The 19,735-nt window shown below is 39.8% G+C and overlaps 1 protein-coding gene across 8 annotated transcripts in view; it reads left to right on the top strand.

Annotated features, from left to right (window-relative positions):
• The window catches only part of LOC103137946 (disco-interacting protein 2 homolog C), an 82,205-nt gene that overhangs the window by 43,789 nt on the left and 18,681 nt on the right, over positions 1-19,735 (top strand). For 3 of the 8 annotated variants that reach the window (XR_001662090.1, XM_016671483.1, XM_016671487.1), the window contains 19 exons: positions 474-610; positions 684-892; positions 989-1,103; positions 1,667-1,868; positions 2,399-2,508; positions 7,152-7,232; positions 7,447-7,570; positions 8,053-8,174; positions 8,271-8,382; positions 8,888-8,997; positions 10,257-10,387; positions 11,273-11,441; positions 11,520-11,690; positions 13,352-13,381; positions 14,237-14,298; positions 17,556-17,613; positions 17,691-17,765; positions 18,122-18,296; positions 19,110-19,233. Coding sequence is in view for 7 of the 8 variants with exons in the window: in XM_016671483.1 (XP_016526969.1) it covers positions 474-610; positions 684-892; positions 989-1,103; positions 1,667-1,868; positions 2,399-2,508; positions 7,152-7,232; positions 7,447-7,570; positions 8,053-8,174; positions 8,271-8,382; positions 8,888-8,997; positions 10,257-10,387; positions 11,273-11,441; positions 11,520-11,690; positions 13,352-13,381; positions 14,237-14,298; positions 17,556-17,613; positions 17,691-17,765; positions 18,122-18,296; positions 19,110-19,233 (2,317 nt within the window). In the remaining variant the exon portion in view is untranslated. The remainder of the gene's footprint in view (positions 1-473; positions 611-683; positions 893-988; positions 1,104-1,666; positions 1,869-2,398; positions 2,509-7,151; positions 7,233-7,446; positions 7,571-8,052; positions 8,175-8,270; positions 8,383-8,887; positions 8,998-10,256; positions 10,388-11,272; positions 11,442-11,519; positions 11,691-13,351; positions 13,382-14,236; positions 14,299-17,555; positions 17,614-17,690; positions 17,766-18,121; positions 18,297-19,109; positions 19,234-19,735) is intronic. The other 5 variants (XM_016671484.1, XM_007551961.2, XM_016671488.1 and 2 more) reach the window with 3 other exon arrangements.

Raw genomic sequence — 19,735 nt, forward strand, 5'->3', positions numbered from 1 at the left:
ACAGGCCAGGAGGGGAACAGGTTTAACTCCGTGCCGTGCCGCGCCCCCACAGGCCAGGAGGGGAACAGGTTTAACTCAGTGCAGTGCAGCGCCCCCACAGGCCAGGAGGGGAACAGGTTTGACTCAGTGCAGTGCAGCGCCCCCACAGGCCAGGAGGGGAACAGGTTTGACTCAGTGCAGTGTGAGAACCAACAGCAGCAGCTGGAAATGTAACAAATATTCCACTTTTGGTCCCCAAACAAACCAAGTCTACTGGACTAAAACATCCTCAAAGAACAATTAAGACAACTGGGATTTCAAATGATCTAATTATCCAATTATCTCCAATAGGACAATCAATGTATAAAAGTGTTATTGGAGTGATTGAGGAACAAACAAAACAAAGCTCCTTTTACTATAGGAGGAAAATGTTTGTCTTTTTTTCATATCCTGCCTGGTTTGTTTTCGACCTGATTTATTTATTTTGTCTGCAGCTTTGATGTGCGTTGTGAAAGTCGAAGGCGTTCCTCAGCTCTGCAAAACCGACGAGATCGGAGAGATGTGTGTTTGCACCGTCGCCACGGGAACCTCCTATTATGGTCTCGCCGGGATGACGAAGAACACCTTCGAGGTAAACGTGGAACGGTTTGACTCCTCGTCTCTGTGTCTTCGTGTCCTGATGTCTGTTCAAACGGACCCGTCAGGTCTTCCCCGTGTCCAACAACGGGACGCCCATCAGCGAGTTCCCGTTCACCAGAACCGGCCTGCTGGGCTTCATCGGACCTGCCGGCCTCATCTTCGTCGCCGGGAAGATGGACGGCCTGATGGTGGTCGGAGGACGGCGCCACAACGCCGACGACATTGTTGCCACAGCGCTGGCGGTGGAGCCCATGAAGTTTGTCTACAGAGGCAGGTGGGAGGAAATCCACGAACCTGCCGAGGTCCAGAAACCGATGAGGAGCGGCGCTGACCCGGTGTGTGTGTGTGTGTGTGTGTGTGTGAACGGCAGGATAGCGGTGTTTTCCATCACCGTGCTCCATGATGAGAGGATCGTGGTCGTAGCTGAGCAGCGACCGGATTCTACAGAGGAAGACAGTTTCCAGTGGATGAGCAGAGTGCTGCAGGTCCATTCATTCATTCATTCATTCATTCATTCATTCATTCATTCATTCATTCATTCATTCACTTCCTTCCCTGCTTCCTTTTTATTCTTCCTTCTTGCCTTTTTTCTGTTTCATCATTCCTTCTTTTTTATTTTTCCTTCCTTCCTTGTTTTTTTTTTCTTTTTATCCTTTCTTCCTTTGTTGTTCCTTTCTTTTTTCCTTACTTGCCTCTTTCTTTCCTTCCTTCCTTTTTATTTTTCTTTCCTTGTTTTTTCCTTTTGAGCCTTTTTCCCTTCTTCCTTCCTTTTTCCGTTCTCTCTTCTTTTCTTCCATTCTGTTCTCTGATTTTTTTCTGTATGTTTTTACCACCAAACAAGGCTAGAAGGGGTTTGGGGGCTGGTTGACCTTTCCTGACCTCTGGAAACATTTATTAATGTGTTTAAAATAATAGCGGCACAAACAAAGATTTTTGCTGCACAAACTTTTTACACCAATTTCGTCAGATTTCACTCAGGTCTTCAGTTGTGCTGTAATCAGCTTTAGTAATTATTCATCATGTTAAATAACCGACTCTGACCTTCCAGGCGATAGACAGCATCCACCAGGTGGGGGTGTACTGCCTGGCCCTGGTTCCCTCCAACACGCTGCCCAAGACGCCCCTGGGCGGCATCCACCTGTCTGAGGCCAAGCAGCTCTTCCTGGAGGGGGCGCTGCACCCCTGCAACGTGCTGATGTGTCCGCACACCTGCGTCACCAACCTGCCCAAACCGCGGCAGAAACAGCCAGGTGAGACAGACAGACAGGAGGAAAAGCTACACAGATTCTGGAGACTGTAAAGTTCACCGAGGGAAAAACTAATTAACTACTTTAATTATTAAAACTGGATTGATTTGGTCTGAGTGTAATTGGATTTAAAATGGAAGTCTTTATTTTCTCTGTTAAGAGTATAAATGGAGGCGATTTTGATTTGGCATTAAACTTAAAAAAATAAAGTTAAAAACATGCAATTAAAGAACACATGTTGAGAAGATCTTGACCTAAAATCTTGAAATATTGATTGTACTTCTAAGTTCTAGAAAGTTTAGAAAGCTCAATTTTTACAAAACACTTTAAATCCCTCCCAAAATAACCTGAGAGTTCACAGAAAGTAACCAAAATATTTTTAGAAAGTAACCTGACAGTTTCTAGAAAATAAGCTAAGATTTCCTAGAAAGTAGGAACTCTCTGGTTACTTTCTAGAACTTCTCAGGTTACTTTCTAAGAACTCAGGTTATTATACCTGATCAGTTGGAGCCTCTCCTCTCCTCTCTCTCCAGAGATCGGTCCTGCGTCCGTGATGGTCGGGAATCTGGTGTCGGGGAAGCGGATCGCTCAGGCCAGCGGCCGGGATCTGGGTCAGATCGAAGACAATGACCAGGCAAGGAAGGTGTGTGTGAGAGGGGGCTCTGCTGGTTTTCATCACACACACATTACGCTTTACGCTCATCCTCATTGCGCCTCATTTTCACACATTCGTCATCATGTCAGGTCAGTGAAATGAGAATCCTAAACGGAAAAGTCAAAGCTGGAGAAAACAGTCTGGAGAAACAAAGTTTGAAAAGAGCAGGAGTGGAAATGATGTCAGGCAGGAAGTGATGGATCACAGGAGGTTGTCGCTGACAGAAGCGACTTTCTTCCCTCCCTCGTGTTGAAAATGTCATCAGTTACAGGTTTCAGATTCCCCGCAGCAGAACACATTCAGTCGAGCCTAATGAGAAGAGACAGATCCCAAAATACAAACTAGACCCGTCACAGCTGCCGACATGCCGCTTCGCCTCCGCGTTTCCCCAGAAAGCCGATGTATGGGAGATTATTCCTGCCAGGAATGCAGGCTGGATACTGCTCTGCTATGATTAGACTGATGCCACTTCAGTGACAACAGAGATCCATGTAACCTGCAAATATCTGGAAAAAAGAATGTAGCAGAGGGAAAATATGTGGATTTTCAAGTTTGCATATTTAATCCCTGAACTCTGTTTATATATCTACTGGATATACACCAGGAAATTTCTGTTTAATCTTTAAAAATTGAGCTCTGGAAATCCTGACATGGAAAAGTATGGAGCCTTAATATGAAACTGAAATTTAACTTTAGTTGTGATTTAAAGCTACACTTTAAATTTATTAGTGATAAACACTAAAATGTTTATGAAAATGTTACAGTTTTGTTTTCTGGACTAGAAAAGTTACGTAAAAGATTCAAGTACAAAACAAACCTGAACCTAAAAACATGACTAACTTATGTTCCAGGAGGGAAAAAATCAGATTTGATGCATCAGCTCAATGTTGATTGGGAAATCTGTCAGTAGCTACGTTTCCATTAGAAATATGCAGAAAACATTGTTGATATTCTGCTTATTTAAAAAAACAAAAACAAGAAAACACTTTGCATTTGTGGCATTTCCATTTAATAATAAATGAATGGTAAGTCAGCAACATAACACTTCTCTTTTCCAGCAGCCATTGTAGAACGCATAAAGCGGTAAAACCAGGTGGCCAAAGTTGAAGGAACTCAACTTGGGTTGCTAGGTAACGGGCTGGGCTTCTCTGGGGTTGCTAGGTAACAGGCTGGGCTTCTCTGAGGTTGCTAGGTAACAGGCCTAGGAACCCTAGCAAGTTTAACCCAGTGTTTTCATTAAAACACATGAATTTCTTCATTTCACCTGAAGCCGAGCAGAGATGTCGGAGTTTTACATCCTGCTGCTCCTCATCACCTGCTCCATGCTCTTCATCGTCCATCCCAGTGGAAACCAGGCCCTCAGTGTGGATGAACGTCGATTCAGACTGTTTATTTTTTAACTTAATTCAACACAAACACATTTTTAAAATGGGCTTTTGCAATTCTTTGATGAGTGGATCCACAATATTTTCATTTTTAGTCCTTTATTCTTCTCTTTAGTCAAAAAACATATTTTATGAGACAGTTATTTATTTTAATGTTTTTATGATTAAATTTTTTATACATTGTGGTAGAAGTACTTCAAAAAAACAAATTCTCCTTCTTGAGGGAGAATTGTAGAAAAGTAAATGTTAATTAAAGTTTTATTCTGTTTATTATTCTAGGAACATGACCTCCATCTGTCCGTCCATCTTTCCTTGTCGAATCTTTTCTTTTCTCTCAGGTTTCGCTGCAGTAATCCAGATGGGATTCATCAAAACTCTGTTACTTTCATGTTATTTTAAATGTTTTTATTTTTCTCTCCCTGGATTTTAGCTGTAAAGGTGAATATTAACGAGTGCTGTGTGTCATCGAGTTATTGCTGACATGAAGTTAATGACGTTAGAAATCTGTTGGGTTTGTAGAGTAACAGTTTTTTCTGAGCAGTGGACGTTAAATCAGGCAGCAGGAAACTTTTGGTTTTCGTTAAATCGTTTTATTTTAATTCAGAGTCGACAAGAAGCTGAGCAATGTTTTCATATGCGGAGCAAATTCAGGTTTAAATCTTCATTATTCCAGAAGCCAGAGCTGGAAACAGGAAACCTGCTGGAGTGATGCATTCAACAGGCTGCGGCGCTGCACACTGGCTCTGATTAACAAGCGCAATAAAGTCTGACCAGTCTGCTGACGGCTTGTATTAAACATGCGGGGAGCAGGAGGATTTATCGCATCGTTTCAGATGCTCAGAGCAGCAAAGCCTCAGCCATCTGGGCTTTCTGTCGGCTGAATCCGCCAGTACAACCAGAAGATTTGATCAATATTCAAGAATTATTGACTTAAAACAAACTCTTGTATCTTTCTGAAAAGTTAACTTAAAGTGTCTGAGAATCCTTAAAAAGTCTTGAATTTTGTATCTAAAAATCTAAATTTAAGACCTTAAAAAGTCTTAAATTAATTTTAAAAAGCTGGCCAGTTCTTAAGTTTTGCCTTGAAAGGATAATTTAATCTTGTATATTCTATTTTTCTTTTCTTAGACTTTTTGTCAAGCAAAAGTTTAGTCGCACTCAGACATTTTTGCGTTCTGTGACTCATTACGGTTGAGTTACTATCAGTTTTACTTCTATCATTGTAAGCGAAAATTTTTCAACAGGTGGCTGAACGAAGTTTGTGCATTTCTGGAGAGATACAGGCCGTAAATTCCACTCATCATGGTCTTAAAAAGTCTTAAATTTGAGTTGGTGAATCTTGTAGAAACCCTGTGTAAGTTAGTGTACTGAGATAAAAATGCTTAGTTGGATTTTGTGCTTTTGCAGGAGCCGGTTCTGATTTTCTGGTTTGGGTTGAACCAGAACCATTGTTACTGACAGACATCTCCGTTGCATCAAGAGCTGATGCTACTGCTAACTAGCTGCTAACATACCTCTCCTTGCTAGCTAGCTAGCTTTTTCGGTTTATCATGAGTAAATGCAATTTATGTACCAAGTTTGTACATTTCTGCAGAGATAAATAAATTCCTTTCATAATGGTCTTACAAAGTTTTCCATTTTAGTTTTGCAAGTTTGTTGCATTAGAAACTACTTGGTAGGATTTTGTGTTTTTGCAGTGCAGAGACCCAAATCTCTGCAGACGGGTTCAGTTCTGAGTGTCTGATCTGGGTCCAGGCTCATCTGTGACTGACTGGAGGAAAAACCCCAAACAGTAATTTAAAATGGACTTTCTCTACTGGAACCGGCAGAAATCCTGAAAGATTCATGAGACAGAAGCTTCCTCTTCCTTTTCTCTTCCTCCTCCTCACACCACCCTGTTTCATATTTCTCCTTCCTCTTAATTTCCAAACTGTGATTTTCCTCTGAAACCTCGATGGTATTCTGTTGAAGTCTTCTTAAAAACGTCCAGCTGGAAAAAGTGAATTTGTTGCTTGATAAAGACTCACAGTGGTGATATTTATTGTAAATGTCAGCATTTGTGGAATTTATGAGATTTATTGATGAGAGAAAAGTTCCCGCCACCTGCTGGTCCGTTTCCTGTCAGCATGCAGGAGGAGCTCAGCAGGTTCCTGGCTGATTATCCACCTGAAGGAAAACGTCTGCTTTTTTATTCAGTCCTTATCGAAATCAACATACGGAGTTATGAACAAGCATTCCCCTCCTTCACTTTTGCTTTTTTTCCTCACAATTATCAGTTTGAGATCATCAAACAAACCTGAGCAAGTGAAGAAGCAGTGGAGCAGGTGATGAAATTAGTAACCACACGACTGCAAAATAAAACCTGAAAGCATCTATGATCTTACCTGCAGTAGTAGAAGAAACTTTCCAGCAGGTCAATAATCTGAACGCTGGTTCTAAATGTATCTAAAAAACAAAATAAAGGGTTTGCAGTGACCTAGTTAAAGTCTGGCCTTGTTTAGTCTGTTAGAATCCAACTCCAGTCCGTTTACCTAGAAAGTTTGGTTGAAGTGAACTCTGCTTCAGTTTGAAGCAAAATATGAACACCAAGCGGACCAGAGACCGCTTCAAAAGCAGGAAGCAGACTACAGCGCAGGGCATTCTGGGTAAATGCGATAGCCTAGCGCTAGCATGAAAAATGACTCGTGTTTTTTTTTTAAGACAAAAGAGAAATCGTCCAACTGCTGAAATCTGACGCCACTCCACTTCTGTTTATTTTTTACGAAGAAGGAAGCTGTGCTCAGTTTGTTCTTCAGAGATTTTCATGTTGTTTCCTTCAGTGGTTCTTGGTGCAGCGCCCCCACAGGTGAGGAGGGGAACAGGTTGATTTGGTTTGACTCAGAGCAGAGAGAGAGAGAGAGAACAGCAGCAGCTGGAGATGGAACAAATGTTGCAGTTTTGGTGCCCCATATATTGAGTCATCAGGGGAAAAACAACCTTAGAGATGTTAATGTGAGACTTAAAAAGGTTCTGCAAAGATTTGATCACAATCCCTCCACAGTGACTTAAAACAGCCAGTTATCACAAAAACCTGATGGCATTTCAAGGGGTGATGACTTTTTCTTCTTCTTTTGTTTGTTTATGAAGGTTAGTTTGATCTGAAACCCAATGAAATCAATCGAATTCAGAAATTGATTTCTGGTTTGCAGGTTATTTAGCATAGAGACGGTAAATTAATCACTGACGTGGATTATTTTTTGTTTTTAGTTCCTCTTCCTGTCTGAGGTGTTGCAGTGGAGAGCGCAAACAACTCCGGACCACGTCCTGTACACTCTGCTCAACTCCAGGGTAAAAAATACACATAAAGATATGAATCTGTTCAGATGCTCATACATGCATTTAAATGGAGGGCGACATCTGAAAATAACAAGAGAAGTGAAACAAGACAATATTTTTATTTGGACGTTAAATGACTCCACACTGATTTGTTGTTACGTTTCAGTTTCTGCAGCAGTAAATATTTTTATTGAACACATGGATCACTTCTCTCTATGACCTTCAGGGGGCGATAGCCAGCTCTCTGACTTGTGTTCAGCTGCACAAGAGAGCAGAGAAGATCGCCGCCGTTCTGTCAGAACGGGGCCACCTGCAGGACGGAGACCATGTCGCACTCGTTTACCCTCCAGGTGAGTTCAGCACGTTTCTCCGTTTTGTGCATCAATCAGATATGAGAAAAGGTTCCTGTAAGATTAAAAACTGAGATTAATAAATAAAACATTAGATATTCTGCAATAATCCAAAATTCAACAGAAAATTCAGCTCTTCATGCTTCAAGGAAACCAAAATCAAGGTTTTTCAGTGGCCTAGTCAAAGTCCAGAGTAACATTTAGTGGCGAATAACCTTAATCATTAAAACAAAACCTTTCAAACAATTAGACAAAGCCACACACTGCAAAAACACACAATTTTACCAATTATTTTGGTCTAGTTTTAGTATAAATATCTTATTACACTGGAAATATAACAAAAATAACTTACAAGTAAATTTTCAGCAAAAACTGGGAGCTTGCAATTCCTTAAAACTGGACAAAAAATAGTTTTCCACTGGCAGATTATTTCACTTATAACAAAACAAGTTAAATAACTTCTTCTTCTGCCCTTCCTGCAGGTATCGACCTGATCGCTGCGTTTTACGGGTGCCTTTACGCCGGCTGCGTCCCGATCACGGTGCGGCCTCCTCACCCGCAGAACATCGCCACCACGCTGCCCACGGTCAAGATGATCGTGGAGGTAAAACTCTGGTTTGACCTGCTAGCAGCTGCTCTGACTGCCGCCGGCGCAGCTCGCTCTGACTGACGGCGCTTTTGTCTGTGTTTCTGCGTTCAGGTGAGCCGCTCGGTGTGTGTGATGACCACGCAGCTCATCTGCAAGCTGCTGAGGTCCAAAGAGGCGCTGGCGGCCGTGGACCTCCGAACATGGCCGCCCGTCATAGACACAGGTACGCCGCCCGCCGAGAAACTAAACGACAAAATGACTTTTAATTAGGAATGTAGGGCAGAGAACTGATTAATTTATTTGAAAGGTTATATAAATGTATTTATGTAAAATTAAAAGCCTAAGCCATTGGACCCAAAACTTAATTCCTCCATAGCTGGGTCTGGATTCACATTTATTTAGTACTGTGGAAAAATAAAAACAGAGAATCAGATTTCAGCAAATAAAAATCAGAACTGAGCATCAAGACTGTGTGAATGTAGCTAAAGTCTGAGGCTAATGCTTCCTGGGTCAAAGGTTAGTCTGAAAATGATCAGAAACTCGTCTGAAAAAGCTGCCAAACTGAAAGAAAGTCTGACTGCTAAGAAGCAAAAATATACAGAAACAAACCTTTTTACCAATACTCTCCCAAAACAAAAACTGTTTTAATTCTCTGCTCCATTCTGTCTCCAAAGTTAAAAACCAGAAACGCCGACAGATCCGTTTCACGGTTGAGTTTTTCCTTCCAGATGATTTGCCAAAGAAGAAGCCCCCCCTGCTGTACAAACCGTCCAACCCCGACACGCTGGCCTACCTGGACTTCAGCGTCTCCACCACCGGCATGCTAGCTGGAGTCAAAGTGAGCATGCACACACACACACACACACACACACACACACACACACACACACTGCAATCAGAGGGTTCAGTTATTTATTCAAACCTGAGTTTTAAAACTTCGGCTGGAGATAAATAGATCTTATCAATTAACTGACATTTTGGTTTTGAAGATGTAATTTTGGGTGAATCTGTTTTTTTCACTAAACTCCTTGAGTTTCTATAGTTAAGTGGTGGCGGCCATCTTGTTTGGCTGGCAGGTTTCACAGCTTCTATTCAGGTCAACTCTGCAACAAAACATAAAGGCCATTCTAAGCTGTTTGACTGTTTTTACAAGAATGAAGTCATAATAGTACAAGAATAAAGTTGTAATATTAGGAGAACCGATTAATTTACAAGAACTCTAACAAAAACTACAATAAAATACATTTTGAATATTTTTTTACAAAGAATACTTAATATTTTATTGAAAATGCTTAAGGGAGAGAGACATGTTTATCCTGAGTGAATTCTAACAACATCCAAATTTCACCTTAAATCTTCCAACAATTTTTATTTTATTTTATCTAATTAGTTCTGATGGCGTTCTCATCATCACAACAGAAAAGAAACACAAAGCATCATTAGCGAGGGAATCCAGGACAGCAGGAACTAACGCCGGCGTGTTTCCTCTGTGCGGCTAAATCGCCTGTTGATTGTGATTAATCACGGCGCTTAACGAGCTTAAGTTGACTGATCCGCTTAACGAGCAGATCAATTAGCGCTGCAATGTTAAAACTGGCAACAAAAACCACAGAGGAAGAAACACGAGGATGCTGCTGCAGCCAAAGTTTGGTTATGCTAATCAATACTCTGCATACTCCTTAAAGTCACAGGTGTCCAAAATGTGGTGTGGGGGCCATTTCTGGCCCTAGAACAGATTTTTTTTATGGCCCTCAACTACAATTCAAAAATGATACAAATTTGCCCCATAGATGCAGATGGAGAGTTTTAGTTTGTAATCAGAGTAAAAATTGTTACCAACATAAAATGTAAAGGAAAACACAAAGTATTCATGTTTTTATAGCCAACTTTTAACAAAAGTCAAAACCAAGTTTATCCAGAGACTTTTACTTTGTTGCACACAAATCAGCAGCAAGTTGTTGACTTTTGATTTTACAATTTTGGCCCATGTGGCAAAAAGTTTGGACACCCCTGCTTTAAGTTTAACCAAAAGAGACAGAAATATTCAGGAGACTTATTAATTTAATATTTGTAAACTTTGTATTTTCTGCGATTCAGATGTCCCACACCGCCACCAGTGCCTTCTGCCGCTCCATCAAGCTGCAGTGTGAGCTCTACCCGTCCAGGGAGGTCGCCATCTGCCTCGACCCGTACTGCGGCCTGGGCTTCGTCCTCTGGTGCCTTTGCAGGTCAGACACTTACGAACGAAAAAGGGTGAATGCAAGAAAACGTTTAAACAGATCTGACCAAGTTCTAAACATCTTTTTCTAATTTATTTTAAACAAAACTCAGCAAAAAGTGAAGTCAATACAAATATCTCGATCTAAATTGGGCAATTAGATCAATATATTTGTATTGAAATAAACCAAAAATACATCAAATGTCTAAATATGCTGTGAACACATGAAAACCACAAAACCAACACAAATAGACAAATGTAACAGAAGAACGTTGCAAAAGTAAAATGCTGCAACCACAGAAATTAGAAGCAAAAATCTACAAAAAACCAAACCAATGTTGCATTTTGCAACCACAGAAAATAGGCACAAAAGGAAAATTACCCACATATAATAAAAACAACAACAAAAGTAAAAAAATAAATGTACAAAATACTGGAAATTCACTCCACAAAACAGAAGTCCTCCAGGCCACCAGGGGGAGTCGACTACCAAATTTTACAAGGCCAGACTCAGTAAATACTGGATGTGGTGATTTTTAAAAGTTGAATGTACTTTTTCACCAATATTAAGAAATAATTGACTCAAAACAAACATCTTGCTGTGAGTTTTGTCTTATTTCAAGTGAACTAAGAAACCAGACCAAAAATACTTGGTAAGATTTTTGCAGTGCAGTCTTACAGAACCTCTGCAAAGAAAAGGGAGCCGATCATTGAGCCAGGCGGGATTCCCACCATTCTATCAAGTATTTTTTGTATTGTGGATTAAAGAGCTTCATAGTCCTTAGAACCAGGCCTTAAACAGTGACTGTTGCTCACAAATGTTTTATTAAATTTGGTCTCCATCTTAGTTTTTGCAGCTTTATTTCCGGTACTGATATTTCCTCGGCCTCCTCAGCGTGTACTCAGGTCACCAGTCCATCCTCATCCCTCCGTCCGAGCTGGAGGTGAATCCGGCTCTCTGGTTGTCGGCCGTCAGTCAGTACAAAGTCCGGGACACGTTCTGCTCCTACAGCGTCATGGAGCTGTGCACCAAAGGCCTGGGCCTGCAGACCGACTCCCTCAAGGTAACGTCAGCCTCAGCCCTTCAGTCCCACAAGCCTCTGAGTCTCGTCCTGACGTCCGTCCTGCTTCTCGCCCTCCAGTCCAGAGGAGTCGACCTGTCCCGGGTCAGAACCTGCGTGGTGGTAGCAGAGGAGCGGCCCAGGATCGCCCTGACCCAGTCCTTCTCCAAACTCTTCAAAGACCTGGGGCTCCACCCACGCGCCGTCAGCACCTCGTTCGGCTGCAGGGTCAACCTGGCCATCTGCCTGCAGGTCAGTCACAGATTCTGGGCTTTGTTTTAAGGCGTCTTGTCACTTTAAATCAACTCAACATTTACACTCTGCGTGAAAATGGCTGCAAACAGATGTGCAATTATACAACTGTACATCTTTGAGAAGCATTAATGGAGCCTCCTGCACAACCAACAAGAAAGCAAAGTGGATTGTGGATGGTAGGTCAACAACAAACACTTGTCTCTTCCAGCAGCCATTGTACATAGAGGGGTAAAACCAGCTGACCAAATGTGCTGGAACTCAGCTAAGGTTGCTAAGTAACGGACTGGACTTGGCTGTGGTTGCTAGGTAACAGTGCAGTGCCTGGTGATTTGTGACTTTACATTCCAGAGGTTTTTGAAACGACTCCTTTTCCAGACACCTAAACACTAATTACCAACAAACAGCCGAGTGTTTTTTTAGTTAATTTTAGAAGGACTAGAAACTGAAATGAAAATACGAAAAACATACAAAGGGTAAATTTTGCATAATAGGTCCCCTTTAAATTAGAAATGCAATTACAAATAAAGCAAATAAGTTTATTCATGCAATAAATCATTAAAGATCATCGCAGTGACAGAAATAAACATTTGAGATATATTCATATTTCAGCCATCGGAAGAAATTTTGACATTTTATTCAGGCAGAAGTGCTTAGCAAGAAAATAAAAATATATTACAAATGTACATTGAAGTTTTTCTTTTTTTTTTTTTTTAAAAAAGGGAATAAGTGAAATAATTGATCAATAAAAATATCACTCTTTCGTCAATATTAAGGAATTATTGACTTAAACAAGCTCATTTTTCTTGCTGAAACATTACATGTAAGTTAGTTTTGTCTCACTTTGAGTGCACTAAGATGTCTGCACTAGAAAACTGACCAAAAATACCTGGTAAAATTTTGTGTTTTTACAGTGTATATGTGTGATTTTACAAAAGAGCGATGGATTCAACACGCAGAGGAATCCAAGTGAATGGGAGAAAGCGAGATTTTAATTGATCTGAATTGCAGAGGAAGGCAATGGTCAGGCTAGAAAATAAAGTAAGGAATAAAGGAGGGACAAAAGGAAAGAAAGAAAGAAAGAAAGAATGGAGGATTTTTTTCATACTTATTCAAACCTTAAAGATCCTAAATTCAGATTCCAAACTCTTCCAGACTGATCTTGTATATGAGACACATTCAGCTTCTCTGCCATGTTTCTCTCATGTTCAGCTCCATCCATTCGTCCATTTCAAGCTGATCATTCCGGACGCACTCAGCTGTGGCTTACAGCCCTATGTAAAAGTTCCTATGTAAAAACATCAAGAGAAATATTTTACACATTTTTATAGGAACTTTCAGGAAAACTGGAAACCACAGAATTAGCTGTTACCTCCAGCTGCTGCTGCTTAACAGGATTTAAGTGAATAAATGAGAAACGGATTAAAAATGCAGCTTTTCCACTTTGAAGGACTAACATCCTACTGAACCACCTTTTTAAAATCTAACTGCTTGTTTAGTTGCTTTTGAGTTTGCATTTTGACTTTCCTCCTCCCTCTTGTTTTGAAGCATAACCCCACCTTCATATCTCATTCTTTGTTCTGTCTCCGTCCTCCCTCCTTCTTTACTTCCTTTGCTTCCTCTTTCGTTTCCTCCTCGGCCCCGCCTCTCTGCTGCTGCAGCCTCACAGGCTGGGAAAGCTGGCCGACCAGGTAGGGAACCTCCATCAACCCTCCTGCCAGCACTGGGTTCATCAGCACCCTCCTATTCCAGCCGACTTTAGGTCAAAAATCAACATAAAACTGAAGGAAATTCCTTATTTTTCACACTTTCTGCAGTTTTTTTTGCAAAAAATGATTGATGAAAACAACCATGTTGAAGCTTCTTCTTGTTAGCCAGCAGAAAGCAGCATTTATTTACCAATAAAACCTTAGCACTTAGCTAGCTAGCACTGTTGGCTCCCAAGTAAAGATGAAGATTTAGATTTTTCTGGTGCCAGTTTTATGAACAAAACACCCTGCTGTGCTTCTATTGTGTGTGTAATTTACTGGCAAATCCAAAAATGTAAATAAATTCTCATTTTGTGGTAAAATCTTGAAGCTAACATGGTGCTAATGTAGCCTGACAGAGTGGAAATGAGGGATTAGCATCGTGGTTGTATGTCTGGTGATGGATTCTCCACAGAAAGAAATCAGTTGTTGGTCTTTATTCTTTCCTCCATTTTCTCTCCAAACTTTGATTAATCCAAATCTGAAAAACAAATGAAGTTGGTTGTTTTGCTTTTAAGTCACATTATCACCTTTCCTCTATTTCTTCCCTCTTTAATTGAGGCTTTTTGTTTGCATGTCGGTTCAGTGGAATCACGTTTTTCGGTGCCGTATTTATTTATTTTTTTGCTTGTTTTGCTCCGTCACCTTCCACTCATCCTGCGGACAGAAAGCTCACCTGAATGCATCCACTGGGAGGAAGTAGCAGTAGTAGTAGAGGTTTTTGGTGTGTGGTTGTTTAATAGTATTTTGTGAGTTTTATCTGCTCCTACAGGTTAATTTGACTGTTTTGTTTTTCAGGGAACATCAGGCCCCGACCCCACCACTGTGTTCGTTGATATGCGAGCGCTGCGACACGACAGGTGAGAATTTTTTTACCTGATTTATTGACCAACATTTAGACAAACTCTTCATCCTTTTACATTGGTTCATTATTTCATTATTTCTAGTTTCTTGTACTAAATGTGGGTGTAAATCACCCGTTTTATCACAGTTATTAATTTATAACGATTAGTTTGGACATTTCTCAATCAATTCGATATCATGCAATCCTACACAATAATTTGCTTACAAAAACAACTCAAATTTAATTTAACCATTTTAAGTAATTACATTTATCAGGAATTTAAATCAATAAAAAAACAAGAATAGATCACCTGTTCAATATAGTCTCACATTTCTCAAGTTTAAATGCATTTTTAAATCATTTTTAAATAAATATTCTGACTCAATAGATTATTTCTCTACAATATTAAATATATTGAGCTTTAATAAATTCACATAAATATTTTACAGACTTTTAAGCCCTTTTTAAAAAAATATACATTAAACATAACCTTCACAGTTCAAATGTAGTTTTATTGTGAAAAAAAAAATCCTTATCACGGGTAGAATTATTGATATTCAATTAAAACTATTTTCTCCACTTTTGTTGCACAAGAGCATCAATAAATATCAGTCAATAAAAAAATCTGATTAAATGCAGCTACTTCTTGCATTTTAATGAAATAAAATATTTTAAGTCAGCGTGTCCTGAAGAAGACAGTTTCAGATGGATTTTCACGTGAAATATTTCCGTTTGTGGTGTCATGAATGCTGCCCAGCAAAAAACTATTTATTGCCTTAAAAAATAAGGAATAAATAGTTTTTTAAATCATAATCTTTGGCGGTATCATAATAGTACCACCAAATGTCGCAATAAAGTTCATATGGATTTATTCACACTTAGTTCAAAGTTAAATATTATGTATAGATTATTTAATGGATCCAGTTCTTTTCAACTTTTTTGAGCCGATATGCCTAATAAAGTGGCTGCTGAGTGTTTAGGCATATTTAATTTAATATATTTGCTATAAATGACAAGTTTTTTTATATCCATGTGTTTATTTCTGGGTAAATCTGCCTTTATCTCATACGTGTTTGATTTGCTCTCTGAGCCGCTTTTCTTTCTGCTCCGCCGCCGTTTCTTACATTCTGCTCCCATAAAGAGTTGGGCTGCGGCCCGCAGGATCCTGCAGCCATTCTGCAGGACGGCTTCAGTTGTAAAGTTTATTACTGTGATTCAGCCAACTGTTTGGGAGTAAGAGACTGCAACGCTGAAAACAAATGAAAAACAAGGAATGTTCTCCTCAGCCGTGGTCAGACAGTAAAACCTGAGTTAATGGGAGCTGAAAGTTTCTTTGAGAGGGTGAAATGTTTGCTAGCTGGTTTTAAGTTGAGCCACAGATGAACATAAAACTTGAATTAGTTCAGGAAAAGAGTTTCAGTCTGAGCTTCATGATTTCAGATTTTTAAGAGAAACCACCTTGCAGGGAAACGTAGCAATATATCCTCGCATTATAGCACTGAGTTTTTAAACATTTTAATTGTTAAAACTGATATTTTGCATAAAAAATCAGTTGAAAGTTTTTATAAGGAAATGATTTCAGGTGAAGCTGAGCTGTGACCATCCAGTCACCTTGTTGTGCTAGCAGTAGTTGTGTCATAAGGAAACGTGAACAGCTATCAGGGAATTGCTGCTCAGCATTATTTTTGGATCATCAATGAATGATCATCAATAATTCAGGATGTTTAAAAAATTCAACAAGAGTCACCAGACAGACTGGAAAGTGTCTCAGAATGAAAAAAACAGATGAAATGTCCAGAAACGTCTGTTCTCTTTGTTCTCACAGCAGGTTTTGAGGCTCAATTCCTTTTACTGCTAAAATCAAATTTTTTCTGCATGTTTGTTAATATTTCTAATTGAATGTAACTTCTGTGTGAACGGCTGCACTCCGTTTACAGAAGTAGTAATGTCTGCCGCCGATATGGATCGATTTTAAAGTTACTCAGAGTGATGAGATCAGAACCAGACGATGAAAACAGCCTGTTTAGATTCGTAGTCGGGACTAAAAGTGGTGTGATTGTGATGTGATGCGTTCACTGACTCAGCCTTCTTTCATCCAGCTTTACAGCGTCTGGCTTCTTCTGGTGCAGAATTGTGATGCACGTCTCACATCAATGACGTAAAGTCTGAAAAAATACAACATGACCGTTTGGTCTGCAAACTTTGAGAACCATCGGATATGAATCTGATTTAGATCCACATCAGGAAGTGGTGCAAACATGAATGTTTGGATGTGAAAAGATGGGAATTAAGAATGCCGTGAAAAAACGGATTTGGTTTGTATTCAGCTTAAAGCAGCTGAGGAAACTCTGCAAAAACACAAAATCTTACAAAGTATTTTTGTCTAGTTTGTACTGCAAATATCTTAATTAACATTAGATAAGATAAAACTAAACTTGCAAGTCACTGTTCACCAAGATATGAGCTTGTTGTAAGTAATTAATTCCTTAATATTGAAGAAAAAGTTGATTTTTTTTTTCTTTTAACAAAATATTTTACTTCATAAGTGGAACTAGAAATTTTTTCCATCAACATAAAGGAATTAGACTGAAAACAAGCTCCTACTGAGAAGTTACTTCTAAGTCAGTTTTGTCTTGTTTTTAGTGCACTAAGATATTTGCACCAGTTTTTTTGCAGTAAGAGGTCAATAAACTGTAATCTGTCTGGATTTGGTCCAGAAGTTGATAATCCAGCTGAAGTTAGGAACAGTAAAATGTTCTTCATCTTACAGCAGACTGAAAACCTGCTGCTGCTGGTTTACCCTCAGCAGTGAGCGAAGCTCTGCTGGCCCGTCGGGGTGTGATTACATGTAATCACTGTTGATTTAAACAGGCCCGGTTCCGCTTGTTTGGTTTTAATCTGAGGAACCACTTCTGTCGGCTTTTATTTCCTCTCGGAGGTCAGAACCGGTACTTTCACCCTGCAGTTTGGATTTAATTTTAGAAACTGAGGTTCCTGGAAACTGATTAAAATAATCTGTTCCCAGAACCGTCTCCATCCAGCAGTTTGCAGCGACATGCAAAAATCATCTTTTTCAGACAAAATGACTCAAAAAAGATTTTAAAACATAAAAATAGTTGAACGTTCAGTAAAGTTTCGTCACTTTTAGGATGTATTCCTGTTTACTGAGGCATTTTTTATTCTCCAATTGTCACATTTTGATATTGTTAAGACTTATAAATGTGTCCCAATCAGAAATAATGAATGATTTGTGTTATTAATTTTGGTGTCCAGGGTCAGGTTAGTGGAGCGGGGTTCGCCACACAGTTTACCGCTGATGGAGTCTGGGAAGGTACGCTCTTATTAAATAAAAACCCATTATTATTGGAAACAAACCGATGATGTGTTTATTGGTTTATTTAAATGGAGATCCTGCCTGGAGTTCGGATCATCATCGCCAACCCGGAGACCAAAGGGCCGATGGGGGAGTCGCACCTGGGAGAGGTCGGAGTTATCTTCATTTATTTTTAGATTTTGTTTTTCACTGAGGGGAAAACAGCAAAATAATAGTTTTAATTCAGCCGCATTGAGAAGTTTTTATGCATAATAAGCCTGTTTAAAGACAATCAGGTAAACGTTTTGGTGTACTTTGGGATCACTGTTCTGAAATGATTAATCATAATTAAATGATTAATGAAATAATCATTATATTTAAGTAGAAATGGCTCAAAATCTCAGGAAAACGAGGAATTTGTCTTAAGTGAATTAAAGCCATAGTTTCAAACCGAGCAAATGGAGCATTTTGATTGGCTGTTGGTCTCCCTGAACCCGCCTCCAGCCATCGTTGTGTGTGTTTGTAGATCTGGGTGCATAGCGGCCACAACGCCAGCGGTTACTTCACCGTCTACGGAGACGAGGTTCTGCAGTCGGACCATTTCAGCTCCAGGCTCAGCTTCGGCGACACTCAGACGGTTTGGGCCCGGACCGGATACCTGGGCTTCCTGCGGCGGACCGAGCTCACCGACGCCAGCGGAGGTGAGGCTAACCTTCAGAGGCGACTCCTCACTGGAAAAGCGAACAGCTGCAGTTAGGAGGGACAACACGGCTGAAAAATGTGTCACGATATCAGGGTTTAATATCAGTCGATGTCAACAATTATTGATTTGTTTTTCTGTTTTTAATATCTGAATCATTCCCAAAGTGGTGGCCTGACCCTTCATGTGTTATCCACAATTTTCACTCCACGTTTTTGTTTATTTTCAAGCAGTTATGAGGGACGGTGGAGAAACTTTAAACTGCTGCTGCGCCAGTTACATTAGAGGTTGTTGCTAGGTAACCGAGGAATGAGTGAGTTGCTAGGCAACGAAAGAGAGAGTCAGATGTTTCCACCAATCATCTGATTGGTGGAATTGATTCCACCAATCATCTGATTGGTGGAATCAATCAGATGATTGATTCCACCTTTGAACGGCTAAAGGTTGACTTTAGCCGTTCAACCTGTGATAGGTTGAACGGCTAAAGTCTTTCCTCAGCCTACGTCTCCCAGAATGCCGTGGGGTTCTGGATTGGAGTTCAGTGAGATTATTGAATATTCTATCAGATGTATTATCTATTGATTATTTTTATATATTTATTGTTATTGATATATTGTCCATCCTGAAGTTGAAGTAAACTGTCTTAGTTAACAAATTAATTTTTTTCCTATTTTAATTCTATTTCTTAGCTCCAAAAGTATTTATGGTGTTAAAATGTGGGAAAAACTAAGAATCTTTTTAAAAGTGCCTTAGAGTTGAAGTCAACATGTGTAGCAGAAATCATGGCATCTGACCAGTGTGTGTGTGTGTGCAGAGCGGCATGACGCTCTGTATGTGGTCGGCGCTCTGGAGGAGGCCATGGAGCTGAGGGGGATGCGCTACCACCCCATCGACATCGAGACCTCCGTCATCCGGACGCACAAGAGCATCACAGAGTGGTGAGACCCGCAGATGAGTTCACCAAGCATCACCAGATATGGGGATCAATGTTCCACTTACCAATAATCAACTTCAGCTCTAAACAGGAGGGCTGAAGCTTTGATTTAAAGGAGATCAGTGTTTCAGCAGTTTTGCAGTTTTCTGGAAGTTCTAGCCTACTATGCATGGAGAAATGACTCACCGTTCAGGAAAACTGTTTATCCGCCATCACAGAAAAAAACTGAAGCACATTTCCACCAAAAACCTGGAAATTGCTGAGATACAAGAGCTGAACTTTTGTGTGGAAAAAAAAAAATTGAAATTTTGGATGCTGGTGTTTTTTCTAAGATTAATCTCAATATTTCTGAGTTTTGGAGCTCCGAAATTTTTGTTTTATGTTTTATTCTTGTAGCTCAGAAATCTTCATGTTTTTCTAGAAAATTTCTGAAATTTTCAATATTTCCGAGTTTTTTTTTTTCATGGAATTTTCAAAGTTTTTTGTAGAAAATTTCTGAGATTGTC

This window comes from Poecilia formosa, unplaced genomic scaffold (assembly GCF_000485575.1).
Source record: "Poecilia formosa unplaced genomic scaffold, Poecilia_formosa-5.1.2 Scaffold45, whole genome shotgun sequence".
NCBI classification, from domain to species: Eukaryota; Metazoa; Chordata; class Actinopteri; order Cyprinodontiformes; family Poeciliidae; genus Poecilia; species Poecilia formosa.